Consider the following 16,991-nt stretch of genomic DNA (forward strand, 5'->3'; position numbering starts at 1 on the left):
GGTGGATGAGGCTGGATCTTGTCTTTCTGGTGGGCAGGGCTGTGTCTGGTGGTGTGTTTTGGGGTGTCTGTGACTTTATTATGATTTTAGGCAGCCTCTCTGCTAATGGGTGGGGTTGTGTTCCTGTCTTGCTAGTTGTTTGGCATAGGGTGTCCAGCATTGTAGCTTGCTGGTCATTGAGTGGAGCTGGGTCTTAGTGTTGACATGGAGATCTCTGGGAGAGCTTTTGCTGCTTGATGTTACCTGGAGTCGGGAGGTCTTTGGTGGACCAATGTCCTGAACTTGCCTTTCCCACCTCAGAGGCACAGGCTTGACACCTGGCCAGAGCACCAAGGCCCTGTCAGCCACACGGCTCAGAAGAAAAGGGACCAAAAAAAGAAAGAAAGAAAGAAAAGAGAAGAAAGTTATTAAAATAAAAAATAGTTATTAAAAATTAGAAAATTAAAAAGTAATAAAAAAAAGAAAGAAAAAAGAGAGCAACCAAACCAAAAAACAAATCCACCAATTATAACAAGCACTAAAAACTATACTAAAATAAATAAATAAATAACCAAAAAAAAAAAAAAAAAAAGAAAACGGATAGACAGAACCGTAGGACAAATGGTAAAAACAAAGCTATACAGACAAAATCACACAAAGAAGCTTACACATACACACTCACAAAAAGAGAAAAAGGAAAAAAAATATATATATCGTTGCTCCCAAAGTCCACCGCCTCAATTTTGGGATGATTCTTTGTCTATTCAGGTATTCCACAGATGCAGGTTACATCAAGTTAATTGTGGAGATTTAATCTGCTGCTCCTGAGGCTGCTGGCAGAGATTTTCCTTTCTCTTCTTTGTTAGCACAGCTCCTGGGGTTCAGCTTTGGATTTGGCCCTGCCTATGTGTGTAGGTTGCCTGAGGGTGTCTGTTCTTTGCTCAGACAGGACGGGGTTAAAGTAGCAGCTGATCGGGCGGCTCTGGCTCACTCAAGCCGGGGAAAGGGAGGGGTACAGAATGCAGGGTGAGCCTGCAGCGGCAGAGGCCAGTGTGACGTGGCAACAGTCTGATGCAGGCCATGTGTTCTCCCGGGCAAGTTGTCCCTGCATCACGGGACCCTGGCAGTGGCGGGCTGCAAAGGCTCCCAGGAGGGGAGGTGTGGATAGTGACCTGTGCTTGCACACAGGGTTCTTGGTGGCTGCAGCAGCAGCCTTAGCATTTCATGCCCATTTCTGGTGTCCGCGCTGATAGCCACGGCTCATGCCTGTCTTTGGAGCTCGTTTAGGTGGTGCTCTGAATCCCTCACCTCGCACACCCCAAAACAATGGTCTCTTGCCTCTTAGGCAGGTCCAGACTTTTTCCCAGACTCCCTCCCAGCTAGCTGTAGTGCACTAGCCCCCTTCAGGCTGTGTTCACGCAGCCAACCCCAGTCCTCTCCCTGAGATCTGACCTCCGAAGCCCGAGCCTCAGCTCCCAGCACCCCCCATCCCAGCGGGTGAGAGACAAGCCTCTCAGGCTGGTGAGTGCCGGTCAGCACCGATCCTCTGTGTGGGAATCTCTCTGCTTTGCCCTCTGCACCCCTGTTGCTGTGCTCTCCTCCGTGGCTCCAGAGCTTCCCCCCTCCGACCCCCCGTCTCCACCAGTGAAGGGGCTTCCTGGTTTGTGGAAACTTTTCCTCCTTCACAGCTCCCTCCCAGAGGTGCAGGTCCCATCCCTATTCTTTTGTCTCTGTTTTTTCTTTTTTCTTTTGCCCTACCCAAGTACGTGGGGAGTTTCTTGCCTTTGGGGAAGTCTGAGGTCTTCTGCCAGCGTTCAGAAGGTGTTCTGTAGGAGTTGTTGCACATGTAGATGCATTTCTGATGTATTTGTGGGGAGGAAGGTGATCTCCACGTCTTTCTCTTCCGCCATCTTGAAGGTCTCCCCTCATTTATTTTTAAAATAAGTTTATTTGCAATCTGGTGACAACATAGCTTGTGTAATCTTCAAACAGAGACCTTCTGAATATATGAGTTCACTTTTCTGTGTCTTAGTTCCTTCATCTTTAACCCGTGCTCCCCGGGGCCCGACGGTGCATGCACGAGGCCACCCAGTGGTGACATGCTGACTGCCACCCCCCTCTGGAGCAGCACCCAGGGCCCTGCGGAGGCCGAACACATGAGGGCGCACGCTGGCTGAACGCAGGGTGACGCGGGGTCTGGCCAGGCACAGGGCCCTATTTTCTTTTTTGTATACATATACAAGCTTTATTTTCTAAATGGTTTACAAGATGCAGTCACACGTATTATTATTTATATATTCGGGAGGAAACATGTTTTTAATGAATAGGAAAATCTGAGCCTACTAATCATTTTATACTACAAGTTATACTAGGTGACAATCAGTACTTTTCTTCTTCTAGTTCAAATACAAAGAAGATTATCGTAAGCAGCTTGGCCATCACATTGGTGCCCGAGCGATACATGACGACCCCAAGATGATGTGGTCCATGCATGTGGCCAAGATCCAGAGTGACAGGGAGTACAAGAAGGACTTTGAGAAGTGGAAGACCAAGTTCAGCAGCCCAGTGGACATGCTGGGGGTGGTGCTGGCCAAGAAGTGCCAGACCTTGGTCAGTGACATAGACTACAAGAACTACCTGCACCAGTGGACGTGCCTGCCCGACGAGACTGACGTCATGCACGCTCGGCGGGCCTACGACCTCCAGAGCGATGTGAGTACTGAGGATCATAGTGACATGCAAAGGTGGGAAATCAGTGAATTAACACCCCTTGGATAAGTGGCACCAAACTCACCAGCCCCTGCAAGTGGGGCATAACATTTCTTCTTTTCCTGTGAGTGTTAAATGTCAAACCCTCCAGACCGAAAAGGAATATTGTCTGATACCCTGCCTGTCCACCAAACTATGTTTTCAGGAGTGTTCTTACCTTATTTCATATCCTTTTGATGAAAATGTTTTCTCAAGCCAGAGATAAATATTTATTGGCTATATTTGTATCAACAGAATGTGTACAAGTCAGATCTCCAGTGGCTGAGAGGCATCGGCTGGGTTCCCATTGGCTCTTTGGATGTGGAAAAATGCAAAAGGGCAACTGAAATTTTGAGTGATAAAATCTATCGCCAACCTCCAGACCAATTCAGGTTTACCAGTGTGACTGATTCTCCGGAACAAGTGTTGGCCAAGAACAACGCCATCACTATGAACAAGGTGAGCCTTCAGAGTTCAGAGAACCAAGGTAGGACTCCTAAAGCTAAACCAAAGGAAAAGAAGCATGATCAGGAGAAGAAAGAAATAGAGCAGTGAGCAACAAAAGATATCTGTCTGTCTATCTTTCTATATCTATCCATATCTGTCTACCTAATGTCGATGTCATTTATATTTTAACATTTACTTCAGTAGTTATTTCATGGTTTTGATAAAACGGTACCTTTTTATGGAAAATCATCTCTGCATAAAAGATATTCTAAATTTCCTTTTGTTAACATACAATTCAGAGTATCAGAAGGCACTCATACATATCTGTTCTACTATGAACTGGTTACTTTACTTGAAGATACGTGTAAAATACATAATGTGTATAAAATACGTAACCTTTTGTTATTTCTCTTTATAAAGTTCTTGTGGCCTTGAAGTTTCGATTAACAATACACTGAAGTTTTTTCCTGATGACATTTTATGTTCTCCTTGCTAGCGTTTATATACGGAAGCCTGGGACAAAGACAAGACCCAGGTCCACATCACAGCAGACACACCAGAAATTACGCAGGCGAGAATTAACAAAATCAACTACAGTGAGGTGGGAGCAGATGCTAATTCTATGACACTTGCATGGCGTTTCATATTTCAATTAATCCATTCCATGGTGATGTAATACTAAATGACAACTTTGTAAAGAATGTCTTTTCTTGCTCCGTGTGAATACCAACTCTTTCATTTCTCGCTTACCTAAACATCAGTCTTCAAGTAACACATATTATCATTTCGGAAGTGCACATTATAAGAACGAATGATTTAAGCAGTAACCAGAAGATTAATTAGACCTTCCTCCTTTATTAATTTAAGAAATTAACAATAGACCAAAATACGTTTATCTCCTCCTTATGCTAAATACATAGCTGTGCTAAGTGTATTTTCCACATATGACTTATTTTTCCTAAATTGTACTTTAGGGTCAAAATTTAAGATTTTTAATGTACAAGCTTTAAGTCAAGGATTAAAATCACAGTACAATCAAATAACACCAAGAGACAGACAGACAGAGACAGAGAGGATCTGTCAATATATAAATATATTAGCAAGCCCATTTCCTATTCACTTTCTGTGAGCATAGAGCCGTGTGCCCCCATATCAGAAGCACAGATGTTTAGGCTGAGAGGTCAGTCTCCTCTAGTGCAGGAGTCCCCGCCCAATAAGTCGTCATCCTGCCTTTGCTTAAGTGTTCTCAGTGACGAGGTGCTTATCTCATAAATCAACCTATTTGTTCTGGAAAGTTCCTTTAGAAGATGCTTCTCATGTATTGGGTCAATGGTTTCTCTCTGTAGACCCACATAATCCTCTAAGACCATGCAGAACCAAACTGTGCCGACTCCGTAAGCGCTGTGTGCCTCCGCTGCCACTTCACCCCAGGTTCTCTTTCTAGTCCAAACATCCCAAGCTCCTGGGCATTCCTCACATGACATCCCTGCTAGAATGTGACTCTCAGAACCAAACAAAATCCTGTGAGTGAGGAATGACTAGTGTAGATAGAGTACAGTCGACATTGCATTTCCTCTTCTGGACATTTACCCTCCATTTCTGCACTCTGTGCCTTGGGGCTCCTTGGGGCTATGTCACCGCTGGTGTGCGTGGGAGTTGGGGTCAACCAAAACCCTAAGACAACTTACATGGGCTTAAACTAGGTTTCCTCTACCTTGTATTTATACATTTGGCAACTTAAATCTCAGTTCAAAGATTGACATTTATCTCTCTGCATTTTTTTCTTAGAATGAGCCTATTGGTTTAAGCCTGTGGAGATTTTTGTGAATCTAAGATTCTGTCCGATGATGTATTAGTTATTTCTTCCAGCTTTGTGCTACCAGCAAGGAAAATATTGTTTCTTTGACAGCATAAATCAATAGCGTGTTACTCTTCTGCAGACTATAACTGAGAGAATTTAAATTGATTAGCCACCACCTTAAGTCATTTTATTTTTCAGGGGTGCAAACTATAATTTTAAAGCTTATACAACTAGCTCTTAATTGTCACCCCAAACTAAAATTGTCAAGTCCCACTCTCAAATCAAAAATAAGTGAATTTTCAGCTAAACCTGCACTATAGGTCCCATAGTGTTACAGGAAAGCGTGTGCTATATGAGCAGATATTTTAAGGGACAAAGGGTCCCTGTAACTAGCCACTCAGCCTTTCTAGAACTGTCAACTCTGTCTTTGCTGCAAAAGCTCAGAGATGTTGTATGTTGCCCTTGGTTTGAAGAGGCCCAGGAAGAATGCCTGAACTGATTGCCTAACCTGCCTGGTCTGCTTTCTCTGACTTTTCTCTATCAGCTTAGTTCAATTCTATTGTGTTTCTTTCTCATTTAGGATAGGAAGATACAATGCAAATTTGATGATGTCACTCTTCCTCAAAGATTGTTGTTGGTTTCCCTTTTCCTATAGGATTAAGGACAAAGTTATCTTAGCACCAGGCCTTCATAGCCCGACTCCCAATTCTTTTCAGTCCTGTCCTGCCACTTCCCCGGGCACTGCGCGCCCCCCCTCCCCCCCCCCCGCCCCCGCTTGATGCCCCTGCACATTCACTCCCCCGTACTTTGATTCATGGAAGTTCCTCTGCCCTTGACCACCATCTCAGTCTATTGAAACCATATTTATCACTCAGGGTCCAATGCCAAGGTCATGCCCTCTGAGGAAACTTCCTGATTTTCAATTCAGAATAAATTGCTCCTTCCTAGAGCTCGTTCTTTTTTTTCTTTAACGTTCAATCTTTTTTTTAATATTATTTATGTATTTATTTGGTTGCGTGGGGTGTTAGTTGTGACAGGTAGGCTCCCCAGCCGTGGCTCGTGGGCTCCTTAGTTGCGGCAGTCAGGCTCCCCAGCTGCGGCCCCAGGGCTCCTTAGTTGCAGCTCTCCGGCTTCTTAGTTGCAGCATGCAGGCTCCCCAGCTGTGGCATGCAAACTCTTAGTTGCGCCATGCATGTGGGATCTAGTTCCCTGACCAGGAATCAATCCCAGCCCCCTGCATTGGGACCGCGGAGTCCTGTCCACCCCTGCGTCACCAGGGAAGTCCCGTGGAGCTCGTTCTTAATAATATGGTTAAAGCACCTTTCATGGTCTGACTTTTTGGCAGCTTGTTCCTCAGGTTATCAGTCTTTCCATCAGTTCTCCCAGAAACCTTGAAGATGGGAGAGGCCTCATATTCATCTTTGTTTCCCAAGTACCAAGCACAGTCATGGCACAGAGTTGGTGCAGAATAAATGAGGATCAAATGAGTTTCCCTCCTGCCCACATTTTGCCACCCATGAGTTTCAGCTTAATTTTTCCACTTCTTTCCAAAACTGATTCATCGTTATAACTAAAAGTTTTAAAACCATGAATAATGTCTGTATATGGCTAATGTAACATAAGTTTTAAAATAAAAAAACAAAGGTGCCATATTCCATATAGGTATCCTGTTTAAGTCTCAACTTCAGCCAAAACCGCAGAAAGCTTAGAACTCTCAAAAGTGAGATTATTACAGGCACCTACCCGTGTAGAACTTGGTGAATTATTTTAGTCCTCTGTCGTTTTTGGATGTGAATGTCAACATGTAACTGATTTTTTTTTTTGCCCAAATTTAGAGTCGGTATAAACTCGCCAACGAAGAAGCAAAGAAGAAAGGCTACGACTTGCGAAGTGATGCCATCCCGATCTTGGCAGCCAAGGCCTCCAGGGACATCATCAGTGATGTGAGTTGTCAGTTTTACTCCTAGTATGTGGTCAGTCTGAAGTGACGTTTTCACTGAACTAAATCTTCTAAAAGAACTTTCCTGGCCCTTTCGAAATATATCATGATGTATTTGTGTAGGGTTTTTCAAAAACCTAGCTTTGAGGGAAATGAAAAATTTGATGTTTACAAAAAAGTTTTATAACCACGAAGTCACAGTATCTTCAGTGAAAGCTGATCCACCAAGAATAGAGAAAGATCCATTCATGTGGAATTTGTTAGAGTGTAGCTGCAGGCTTGGAGATGCTTGTATAAAAATTGTCATAGTGCTTATAGAAAGTGTGACTCATAAACTTAAGTTCTCCCAGTGAGAATCAGGGCCTAGCTTTATATAGCCTTTTAATATACAATATTCAAAAAATGCATATGACACTTGCCATTACAATTCACCCTTGTAAGATCATGGAAAGAAGGCAGTTGATCAGTGCCAGACTAGCCCAAACGTGCACCCTTAGCACTAGCTCCTGGCTTGTGGCTTGTAACTCCCAGAATAAAACCATCATCCTTTCCTGGTACCTCAGGGAATTCTTGAGGAACAGACCACTGCTCTAAAAATCAAGACCCACTATTTGGGAATATGGTAATACGCTGCCCTTTATTTTGGAAGATCATATTAGTGACTCACTTTAGTTTACGTATGTTGGACCTTTCCTACAAATGGATTTATGCCAATAATAATATATAACAAAATAATAATAACCAAGAAGTGTTGAGAAATCTGTGCTAAGAATGTTATATGCATTATGCCACTTATTTTTCATAATTACCCTAGGATGTAAGATTGTGATTATCCCTGTTTTATGGGTTGCTTAAGCAACTTGTCTAAAATCAAACTCTTAGCGGTGATGCAGTTGAAACTCCAGGCAACCTCATTCCTTCCCACTGTACTATATTGCCTCTGCTGACTCGTTTATACTTTCTCACTCAGTTATCTTTGAGACTAGAAGCATGTATTTTGGATAATTGGCTCGGATTCCAGGACAACGTCTTTGGACATGGAATAACAACACTGTTGGTCCATGAGAGATGAGAACCCATGACTTTATTAGGAGCATGCTCTAAGCAACTGGGCTGCTAGGACAGCTTCCCTAGTATAACCAGTTTCCAAAATGATGCCAAAATTTGCCACCACCACTGAATGCCTGAATCCATTATGAAACAGGAAATTCTCTTCTGTTGCTACTGCAAGTAGTCCTTGACCTTGACTTCATCCCCATAGGAACCGGACACTCATTTTACTACTTATTAAACACATCTTGTCACCAAGTGCATCTCTTTTCTGATGTACTTTTAGTGCCTAACCCATTTCTCCAAGTCCCTTGGTCCACATGGCCTCTCCACTGTGTGCATTTGCTGCCCCCGGAACTATTCCTTGTTACCAGGCCATAGGTGATTTGGGGCATACACTACAATTATATGAATTCCATCTATTTTATTACCTCTATAAGCTTCTAGGGGAAAGGAAGGATATTGCCTTGAGTTAGTGCTTATTAGCAAAAGTCAATGTACAACAGTGATATAAGCAAGATGATTTTGTACAGGCTTGTGACCTCTACAGGCTTATAATAAAAATCTGATTTGTGCATTTTCATCTCAGTACAAATACAAAGATGGTTACCGCAAGCAGCTTGGCCATCACGTTGGAGCCCGGGACGTGAAGGATGACCCTAAGATGATGTGGTCCATGCATGTGGCCAAGATCCAGAGTGACAGGGAGTACAAGAAGGACTTTGAGAAGTGGAAGACCAAGTTCAGCAGCCCAGTGGACATGCTGGGGATGGTGCAGGCCAAGAAGTGCCAGACCTTGGTCAGTGACATGGACTACAAGAACTACCTGCACCAGTGGACGTGCCTGCCCGACCAAACTGACATCATGCACGCTCGGCAGGCCTACGACCTCCAGAGTGACGTGAGTACGGCGTCCGTAACAGGGCTGTGTGCAGACATAACTTGAACCATATGAACGTTATCCTTTGTAAACAACCCATTGGCCTACTCAAGCTAGGATTTCTTGTCCATTGAATGAGATTTGAATCAGAGTATAGTTTTATTGCTTTATTGTGGATACATTACTAGGCTTTATAAGGAAGTGAAGTTTACCAACTGGACTTGGTCTATAAAAATAAGACTGGAATTAAGCAATGTTAGAATTCAAGGTCCAACACAGGAAGACGTTTTATTTTATTCTTTTAAGGGGGAAAGAAATAACACATTTCTATTTTTAAAAATTACTCTGAAATTTGTTTTTAGCTTCCTTGCAAAACAGATGAGGTTATCATTAGCAGAATACTGCTACAACACTAATCGTTACTCTTATGAAATAAAAGAAGTCGCTGTGTCTGGAAGCTGTTGGGTCATTTCATTGACACTTTGTCCTCTCAGCACAGCTCTCTTTGTGGAGAGGTCATGTGGTAATGACAGAACCGGTATCTATTAGAAACAGAGGCACCATCTCAAATCTGGGTGTGACAAGCACATTTCCTGCAGCACATATTTTATAGATGTTTGAAGGAATTATTAAGCATTAGAGGACTTTGGAGAATAACATGAATTAACCATAATTATACATTAAATGGCTGTTCCTAGAAATTGTACAGCCTACCTGTGGAAACTCCCACATCTGTTCTGTAGCTTTCCACAACATGCAGAACCCTGTGTTTTGCAAAGAAAGGCTTTGCCTGCATATGAAAGGTTGTTAAAAACGGTTAATGTCACCCATAGAGTGACAGCATTGACAGACTGCTTGCCTCTGTCTATTTGTCAAGTGCCTTTTTGAGATCACCTCCTTCTCACGGTGACACAGTCTTAATAATGTGGGAAGCATTCGAAAGTTAAGAAGCACTCCAGAAGTGTAAAATGTTATTGTTTTCATTCTTGCTGTTGTTATTTAAGGGGCAATAACTAGTCAGCATAAGGCAATTCCAATAGGCTTTTAGTCTAGACAGTAAAATAGCTGTCTGTATGCTCTACCTAGTTGCCGTTACAGGTAAAATCCTTCAAATGATCTGGGCAAAGGTCCAATTCCACCGTTGGGAAGTAGTTATGAATACCTAATAAGTACACAAAAGTCTTTAGCAGAAAAAATGACTTAAAGTGTTAAATAAAGATATGGAAAGACAGTTCTGGAAAGGAGTCTGTGCTTCCCATCCTGAGAATTTGGTGGGGAAGAGACGGGTTCTGGACCAATAAGATGGTCATTTATTGCCCTGAATCTTGGACAGTGTTGAAGTAGTCAAAGGTCTGCCTCAGGGCTTCAGAGGTTCTATGTCATTATTACATTTTAACCTCTCTTTTTTGTTGTTAAACAAAGAGCTTTACAGATATTTTGAAATATAAGAAAAAATACACAGAAAGCAATAAGAATCCAACATAATCCAACCACTGAAAAAGCCCACTCCTGCTCATGTAATTTATATACAGATTGTTTTATGTGCTATTTTTTCGTTATTTTAACTTCGTTACATTAATGACGTTTCTACCAATCATTGATACTCTTTAAAATGTGGCTTTTAATGGCTGCAGAGTGTTTCATTTGACTGGACCTAATATTTATTTACTGACAGCCTGTAGGTCGACATATGTGTGGTTTCTCTCACTTTGGGTTGGCATTCTTTTCCTGTGGACACGAACGGTGAACATCCACTGAACTGGCTGACAGAAGATATTCATTTGGATTCCTCCTGTCCTAACAACCTGAAATATTCTATCATTTTTTTGTTACATTTTTGGGTCATTTTTGAACGTACTTCCTCTGTTAGTCTGCCTAATACAGTGAGCCAGTTTTCTATGAAACCAACAAGAGCAACAACCAGAATTGTACTTTACTGTCGATTCTATTTGCACCTTGACCCTAAATCTTTCAGTCTTACTGAAGAGTTTCTGCCTTTTTCCTCCTCACAGAATGTTTACAAGTCTGATCTCCAGTGGCTGAGAGGCATTGGCTGGGTCCCCATTGGGTCTGTGGATGTGGTCAGGTGCAAGAGAGCTGCAGAGATACTGAGTGACAACGTCTACCGCCAGTGTCCAGACAAGCTGAAGTTTACCAGTGTGGCTGATTCCCTGGAACAGGTGCTGGCCAAGAACAACGCCATCAACATGAACAAGGTGAGCCCCAGCTGCCTCAACCTTCTCCAAGATGCCAAAAGAGGTTTTTAGACTTTAATGACTAGTGGAGTTAAAATTATCCATGCAGGTGTGGGGTCACGTTTACCTCCTAAATGACGTACTTGAAATCCTCTAAGTAATTTCTATTATCCCCAGTTGTAACCCTGATAACTATCGTTAAGACTTAAACCTCCAGCTGAATACTTTATATCCTAGTGTGGTTTATTTTTCCTAATTAGATCAATAGCATTCCTGCTTTAATTGGCTTTTTGTAATTTCTATTTCAAATGGTTTTCTTTTTTTTTTCAAATGGTTTTCTATCAACATATTCTTTGATAGCACTTATACACAGAGGCCTGGGACAAAGACAAGACTCAAATTCATATAATGCCTGATACCCCGGAGATCATGTTGGCGAGGCAGAACAAGCTCAACTACAGTGAGGTAGGGGCAAAATCCTGGGGGACCACGCTTGTTTTGTTGTTATTTTTGTTGTTATTGTTTGTTTTCTACACTTTTGTGGATATTCTGGGACCTCAGCTATCATGGTACGTGCAGCTCTGTGATATGAGCACTCAGCCCATCCAACCTTTCATCTGTGGGTTGAATATCATACGCTATAGGATTCCAGGGGCAAACTGAAGTCACATTATCTTTTCCATTTATGGTCTTTAACAGTGTGGGTCAGTGGAACTGAGGAGTATTTTTGGCATTTCCAAGGCGTAGGATAACCAGATATAATACTAGCTTATTATTTATATGAAAACATTATTTGTTATTTATCTGAAATTCAAGTTCATCTGGGCATGCTATCTTTTTATTTGCTAAATCTGGCACCCCTACCAAGGGGACCTCTAATAATATGCACCTCTTTCCCACCTGGATCCTGAATAAAATTGAGAAGTAAAACAAAGGAGTGGAACTAGAAGTCAAAATCTCACATCTCTTACTACTAAAGTTAGGTTCAAGGACACATTTGTACGAGAGCCCAACAAACCTGCTAAGTGAACCTCAGAATTAGGTTCCCCATCCAGGCACAGGCCACACTGGAGCAGGACAGTCAGCTCTACCTCCCTCAGGGGTGAGTCCTGCTTCGCACAGAGAAGCAGAGGAGGGCACTGGGCATGTTCCTAGAGGAAGGAGGTCAGAGCTGAGCTGGACATGCTCTGCTATCCCATCCCTACCAATTAGATACATCAGGAAATCACTGCACCTCTCCAGGGTAAAGAGAGTAAAGGGGCAGAGATGAAATAATCGAGCTCCTTTTATAGAAAGAGAACCACAGGCATGGGGAAAAAGTGCTCTCCATTAACAATACTGATTACTATTTTTTTTAAAGTAAAATGCAGTTTTATAGGTGCATGTTTTACTAATATGATCCAGCCAAAAATTAGAATCATAAAGTTGTGATTATAGTCAAGTTAACTATGTTTTAAATTGTACTTTAATTTTTTTCTCATTTGTTTTTTTAAAAATCATAAGATATTACATGATTTTCAAAAATGTTTAAGTAATAAAGAACTAGGTAAAAGTATATAAATATATATTTTATATACAAATGAATAATATTAAACACATTGTTCTGCAATTTTTTCATTTAGAAATACATATAGATTGATGCTTTGCCTATCAATCTATATTACTAGATTATATTAACATTAACATTATATTATGTTGATATGCATAATGTATCATATAATCTACATATTATATATATATTAATCTATAATGATATAAATAATAGATTACTCTATCAATCTATGTTAATGCTCATTGATATATTTCATTTGTTTCTAATGCTACATAGTTTTTTTTGGTAAAATATAATTTATTTACTTTCCAATATTGCTAGAAAGTTAGATTGTTTCTGGAGCCTATCCTTTTTTAAATTTTGTGATATGTCACCTGTTAGACTCCAAATTGTTGCTATCAAAACTTTGCTTAACTCTGACTTTCCTTCTATAGACTCTGTATAAACTCGCCAATGAAGAAGCAAAGAAGAAAGGCTATGACTTGCGAAGCGATGCCATCCCGATCGTGGCAGCCAAGGCCTCCAGGGACATCGTCAGTGATGTGAGTACCAACACTCCACATATGTACATGGCTGGATGGGGGTGGGGCAGAATCAGTATTACAACAGCAAGATACATCCTGGTGCCAGTTAAAGCACATTTACTGTGCTTTAAATGAAATGTTTTTCATTTGAAAAGAGCTTTAATAATTTAACTCCAGAAGATTTTAATATTCAGGTCCCATATGCAGAGGGGGTATCCTAAACTTCAGTAAAAAATGGAATTTGAATCTACATTTGTTTATATCTATAATTATAAGGCATTCATCTGCATATTTTGAGCACATAGAAATAAGAAAATGACAGAAGAGTTGGGGAAAAAGCTTGGGTACGTGTATTGGTTCAACATAAGAAAAAGATCTGGTACAGCCAGGTTCAGGAAAATTCACCCTTCCCCAAACCTGCTCTGGATTCTTGCCAACCCTTTCTTTGAAAAATTGCCTTAAGTGCTTCCTTTGAGTTCTTTTTATTTTTTATTTTTTTTCCACACACACACACTGTATTTTATTTTTACAAGAGATAAATAGACTGACACCAAGCATTGTACATGGATGACCACAACAAAAGCAACAATGATTGCAATTACCAAACATGAAACACACTCATACTATGTCATAATATTGACATTCAGTCCAGTAATCCTCCACTGTAACAGCTCCTTTACTTTGCAGTGTTGAGTTCTTTTTAAATGAAAAAAGAAAAAAAAATTTTTATAACAACCAAAACCAACAAAATAGCCTGATTTCTCTTTCCGCTGTCTCCGAAAGAAGTTCCTTTGGTAGAGAATTCAGACTTCAGTAAATATATGCTAGGATTTGTGTAATTTTGTTGCCTGAAGTGGAGAGAAGCTAATCCAGAGCCAGCTCTTACCATTGCCACCAACAAAACACTTTCTTGTAGTTATATAATCCGTTTTTTCTCCACAAGGAATCCCAACAAACCTCACCCAAATTTGGTGTCCAGTAGAGCCAGTATACAGGATGGAAACACAAGCCAGTCTATTTCAGGCATCCTGTGAAAGTTAGCAGAGCCAGATTTGGGAGAGGCGGGGTGGGCAGGGGAGTGAAAAGTTTCCTCTGAACTCAGGAGTTGTTCTGAAAATCATGTGTAAAACTTCCGGGTTAATGATTTCACTGGCCCAAAAAGATTTTTAAAAACGGCAGTTTACAACTCCGATTGATTTTCTGAAAAGTGCTGCTGCCTTTATTTCCAGAGACTTAATGTCTGCAAACCATAGAACTATGTAGTTTGGCCTGCTCCCCATTAGAGTATTGCTGTGAAGTCTCATCAGAGTTTAGGATGAGGAGATAAGTTGATATTCAGAAGATTTATTTCTCTGCAAGAATTACCAATTTTAAAATAATAAAGTTTTATATTAATAAGACTTTTAGCCCTTTTCATTCATTTTTATTTTTTAAATGACTACTGTTATTTCAGTACAAATACAAAGATGGTTACCGCAAGCAGCTTGGCCATCACGTTGGAGCCCGGGACGTGAAGGATGACCCTAAGATGATGTGGTCCATGCATGTGGCCAAGATGCAGAGTGACAGGGAGTACAAGAAGGACTTTGAGAAGTGGAAGACCAAGTTCAGCAGCCCAGTGGACATGCTGGGGATGGTGCAGGCCAAGAAGTGCCAGACCTTGGTCAGTGACATGGACTACAAGAACTACCTGCACCAGTGGACGTGCCTGCCCGACCAGAACGATGTCATGCACGCTCGGCAGGCCTACGACCTCCAGAGCGATGTGAGTACTGAGACCCATTAAACACCACTGTTGACCATGCTCATGATGATAATACATAGTAATATGCAGATAATGGCCTAGGATTAGGTAAAGCCCTCAGAAAAAAAATAACGTTTTTTCCTCTCCACCCTTAATTTACTGTGCCTTACCTTTCTTTTAGAGAGAACATAATACCATGAACTATATCCAATTGGGCTTCATATTTTAAAAGACATCAACATGAAGTTTGGCTATCCACTTTTTCCAGTCCTTTTCATTCATTTTTGAAATCAAGAGTCCTAACAGCTTCAGTAATCCTTGCTTTTGTGTTTGATCTCATCAGAACATTTATAAATCAGATCTCCAGTGGCTGAGAGGCATTGGCTGGGTCCCCATTGGGTCTGTGGATGTGGTCAGGTGCAAGAGAGCTGCAGAGATACTGAGTGACAACGTCTACCGCCAGTGTCCAGACAAGCTGAAGTTTACCAGTGTGGCTGATTCCCTGGAACAGGTGCTGGCCAAGAACAACGCCATCAACATGAGCAAGGTGAGCCCCCAATGTGGGGGAAAATAAAACAGGGCTGTATGTCCTTGAGAATATCTATTACTAATAAGTTCTTTTGTTTGGTTGCTTTATCTAGCTGCCATCCTGTGTATGGTGATTTGATTGAGTTCTCTATTAGGATTCCCCAAATATATGTGGGAATTTCTGCTTTGACATTTCTTGTGAAATAGAGTTAGGAGTAGGACAGCTGTTTGGTGTTTAAATTGTTTTAAATCTATAATAGTTATACATGTTTGGTATCAAGGTTTCTTTCTCGTTGGGTACTTAGTAAGTATAGAACAAACAAGTCAGGTGCAAATCTTCATAACATTTATCAAAAAGAAATCTAGAGGTGGCATATCCAGGTACATTTGCAGTTAACAAACAGACAAACAGACAGAATCATGGGAAGAATTTGTTGATACAGCCTCAGTACATATGGACGTGTATACATGCTTGGAAAATACTTGCTTTTAATTTAATTGGAGTGGAGGTGATCTTGTAACGAAACACACACACATTTTCTTTTCATATCTTAATCTACACTTATATTTAGTGACAATAAATATCTTGTAACATCAAAGAGATTGAAGAATGTTGATATACAGCAGACAGCCCAGATAGTCAGAAGGCTGGCTTTCAACTTTGTCATGATCTCTAAATTGGAAACCTCCGTTTACAGCAAACGTTGTTGTTCTAATTCATTAACCTTTTTATCCTTCACAGCGCTTATACACAGAAGCCTGGGACAATGACAAGACCCAAATCCACATGATGCCTGATACACCTGAAATTATGTTGGCGAGACAAAATAAAATAAATTATAGTGAGGTAAGACCATTTGTTTTGACCTGGCCACGTTATTTTGCTGATGTAGTAGAAAGGTCGGAATTATGGATTTAATTCTCATGTTGACCAATTATTTATTTATTTTTGCCATAACCTACCCTGAATATATGTATCATTATATTCAAGAATAGTTACAGCAGAAATTAACACAACATTGTAAATCAACTATACTTCAATTAAAAAACTACATAGGGAAATGTATAAATACAAAAATATCTCCATGTCAGGAGGTGGGGAAAATTCTCAAAGTCAACTATTAATGATAGAATCATATTGTAATTTTAATTTAAAAATAATTATTGCTATTTATCAGATTAGTACTTGCTTCAAAATTTGTTCTATGAGTTTTTCTTTAGTTATGTCATCTGTAAAATGAGATAAAAATGTCTATCGAAGAATTTTTGTGATGGCTAAATGGGGTAGTATATATAATATGCCCAGTGTAGAGCCTGGCATAAAGTAGCTGCTTAATAAACTTTAATTTCTTCCCTTTACTCAAGTCACCGTGAAGATTAGATTTATTTAATATGCTCAAAATAACTTCAGTTTATTTACAAGAACTGAAGTAAGAATTCTTAAATTCATCCATCTCAAAATTGCCTGAGGACAATTAAAAAAACATTTTTTTTTTACATACTATCTCCAGCCCCACTAAACTTGTCATCACAAATCTTTGCAGAATAGAAATACTGCCGCAGAAAAAGCTTCTTGCCCAATTGTTCTTGCCAAAGTCAAGAAT

General features: G+C 40.6%; 1 protein-coding gene across 31 annotated transcripts in view; it reads left to right on the forward strand.

Annotated features, from left to right (window-relative positions):
- The window catches only part of NEB (nebulin), a 216,213-nt gene that overhangs the window by 92,226 nt on the left and 106,996 nt on the right, over nucleotides 1–16,991 (forward strand). For 29 of the 31 annotated variants that reach the window (XM_082395693.1, XM_082395706.1, XM_082395682.1 and 26 more), the window contains exons 57-67: nucleotides 2,380–2,691; nucleotides 2,983–3,186; nucleotides 3,671–3,775; nucleotides 6,811–6,918; nucleotides 8,554–8,865; nucleotides 10,857–11,060; nucleotides 11,400–11,504; nucleotides 13,026–13,133; nucleotides 14,569–14,880; nucleotides 15,203–15,406; nucleotides 16,130–16,234. In XM_082395693.1, coding sequence (XP_082251819.1) covers nucleotides 2,380–2,691; nucleotides 2,983–3,186; nucleotides 3,671–3,775; nucleotides 6,811–6,918; nucleotides 8,554–8,865; nucleotides 10,857–11,060; nucleotides 11,400–11,504; nucleotides 13,026–13,133; nucleotides 14,569–14,880; nucleotides 15,203–15,406; nucleotides 16,130–16,234 — 2,079 coding nt within the window. The remainder of the gene's footprint in view (nucleotides 1–2,379; nucleotides 2,692–2,982; nucleotides 3,187–3,670; nucleotides 3,776–6,810; nucleotides 6,919–8,553; nucleotides 8,866–10,856; nucleotides 11,061–11,399; nucleotides 11,505–13,025; nucleotides 13,134–14,568; nucleotides 14,881–15,202; nucleotides 15,407–16,129; nucleotides 16,235–16,991) is intronic. The other 2 variants (XM_082395702.1, XM_082395703.1) reach the window with 2 other exon arrangements.

This window comes from Balaenoptera borealis (assembly GCF_965194805.1).
Source record: "Balaenoptera borealis genome assembly, chromosome: 6".
Lineage (NCBI taxonomy): Eukaryota > Metazoa > Chordata > Mammalia > Artiodactyla > Balaenopteridae > Balaenoptera > Balaenoptera borealis.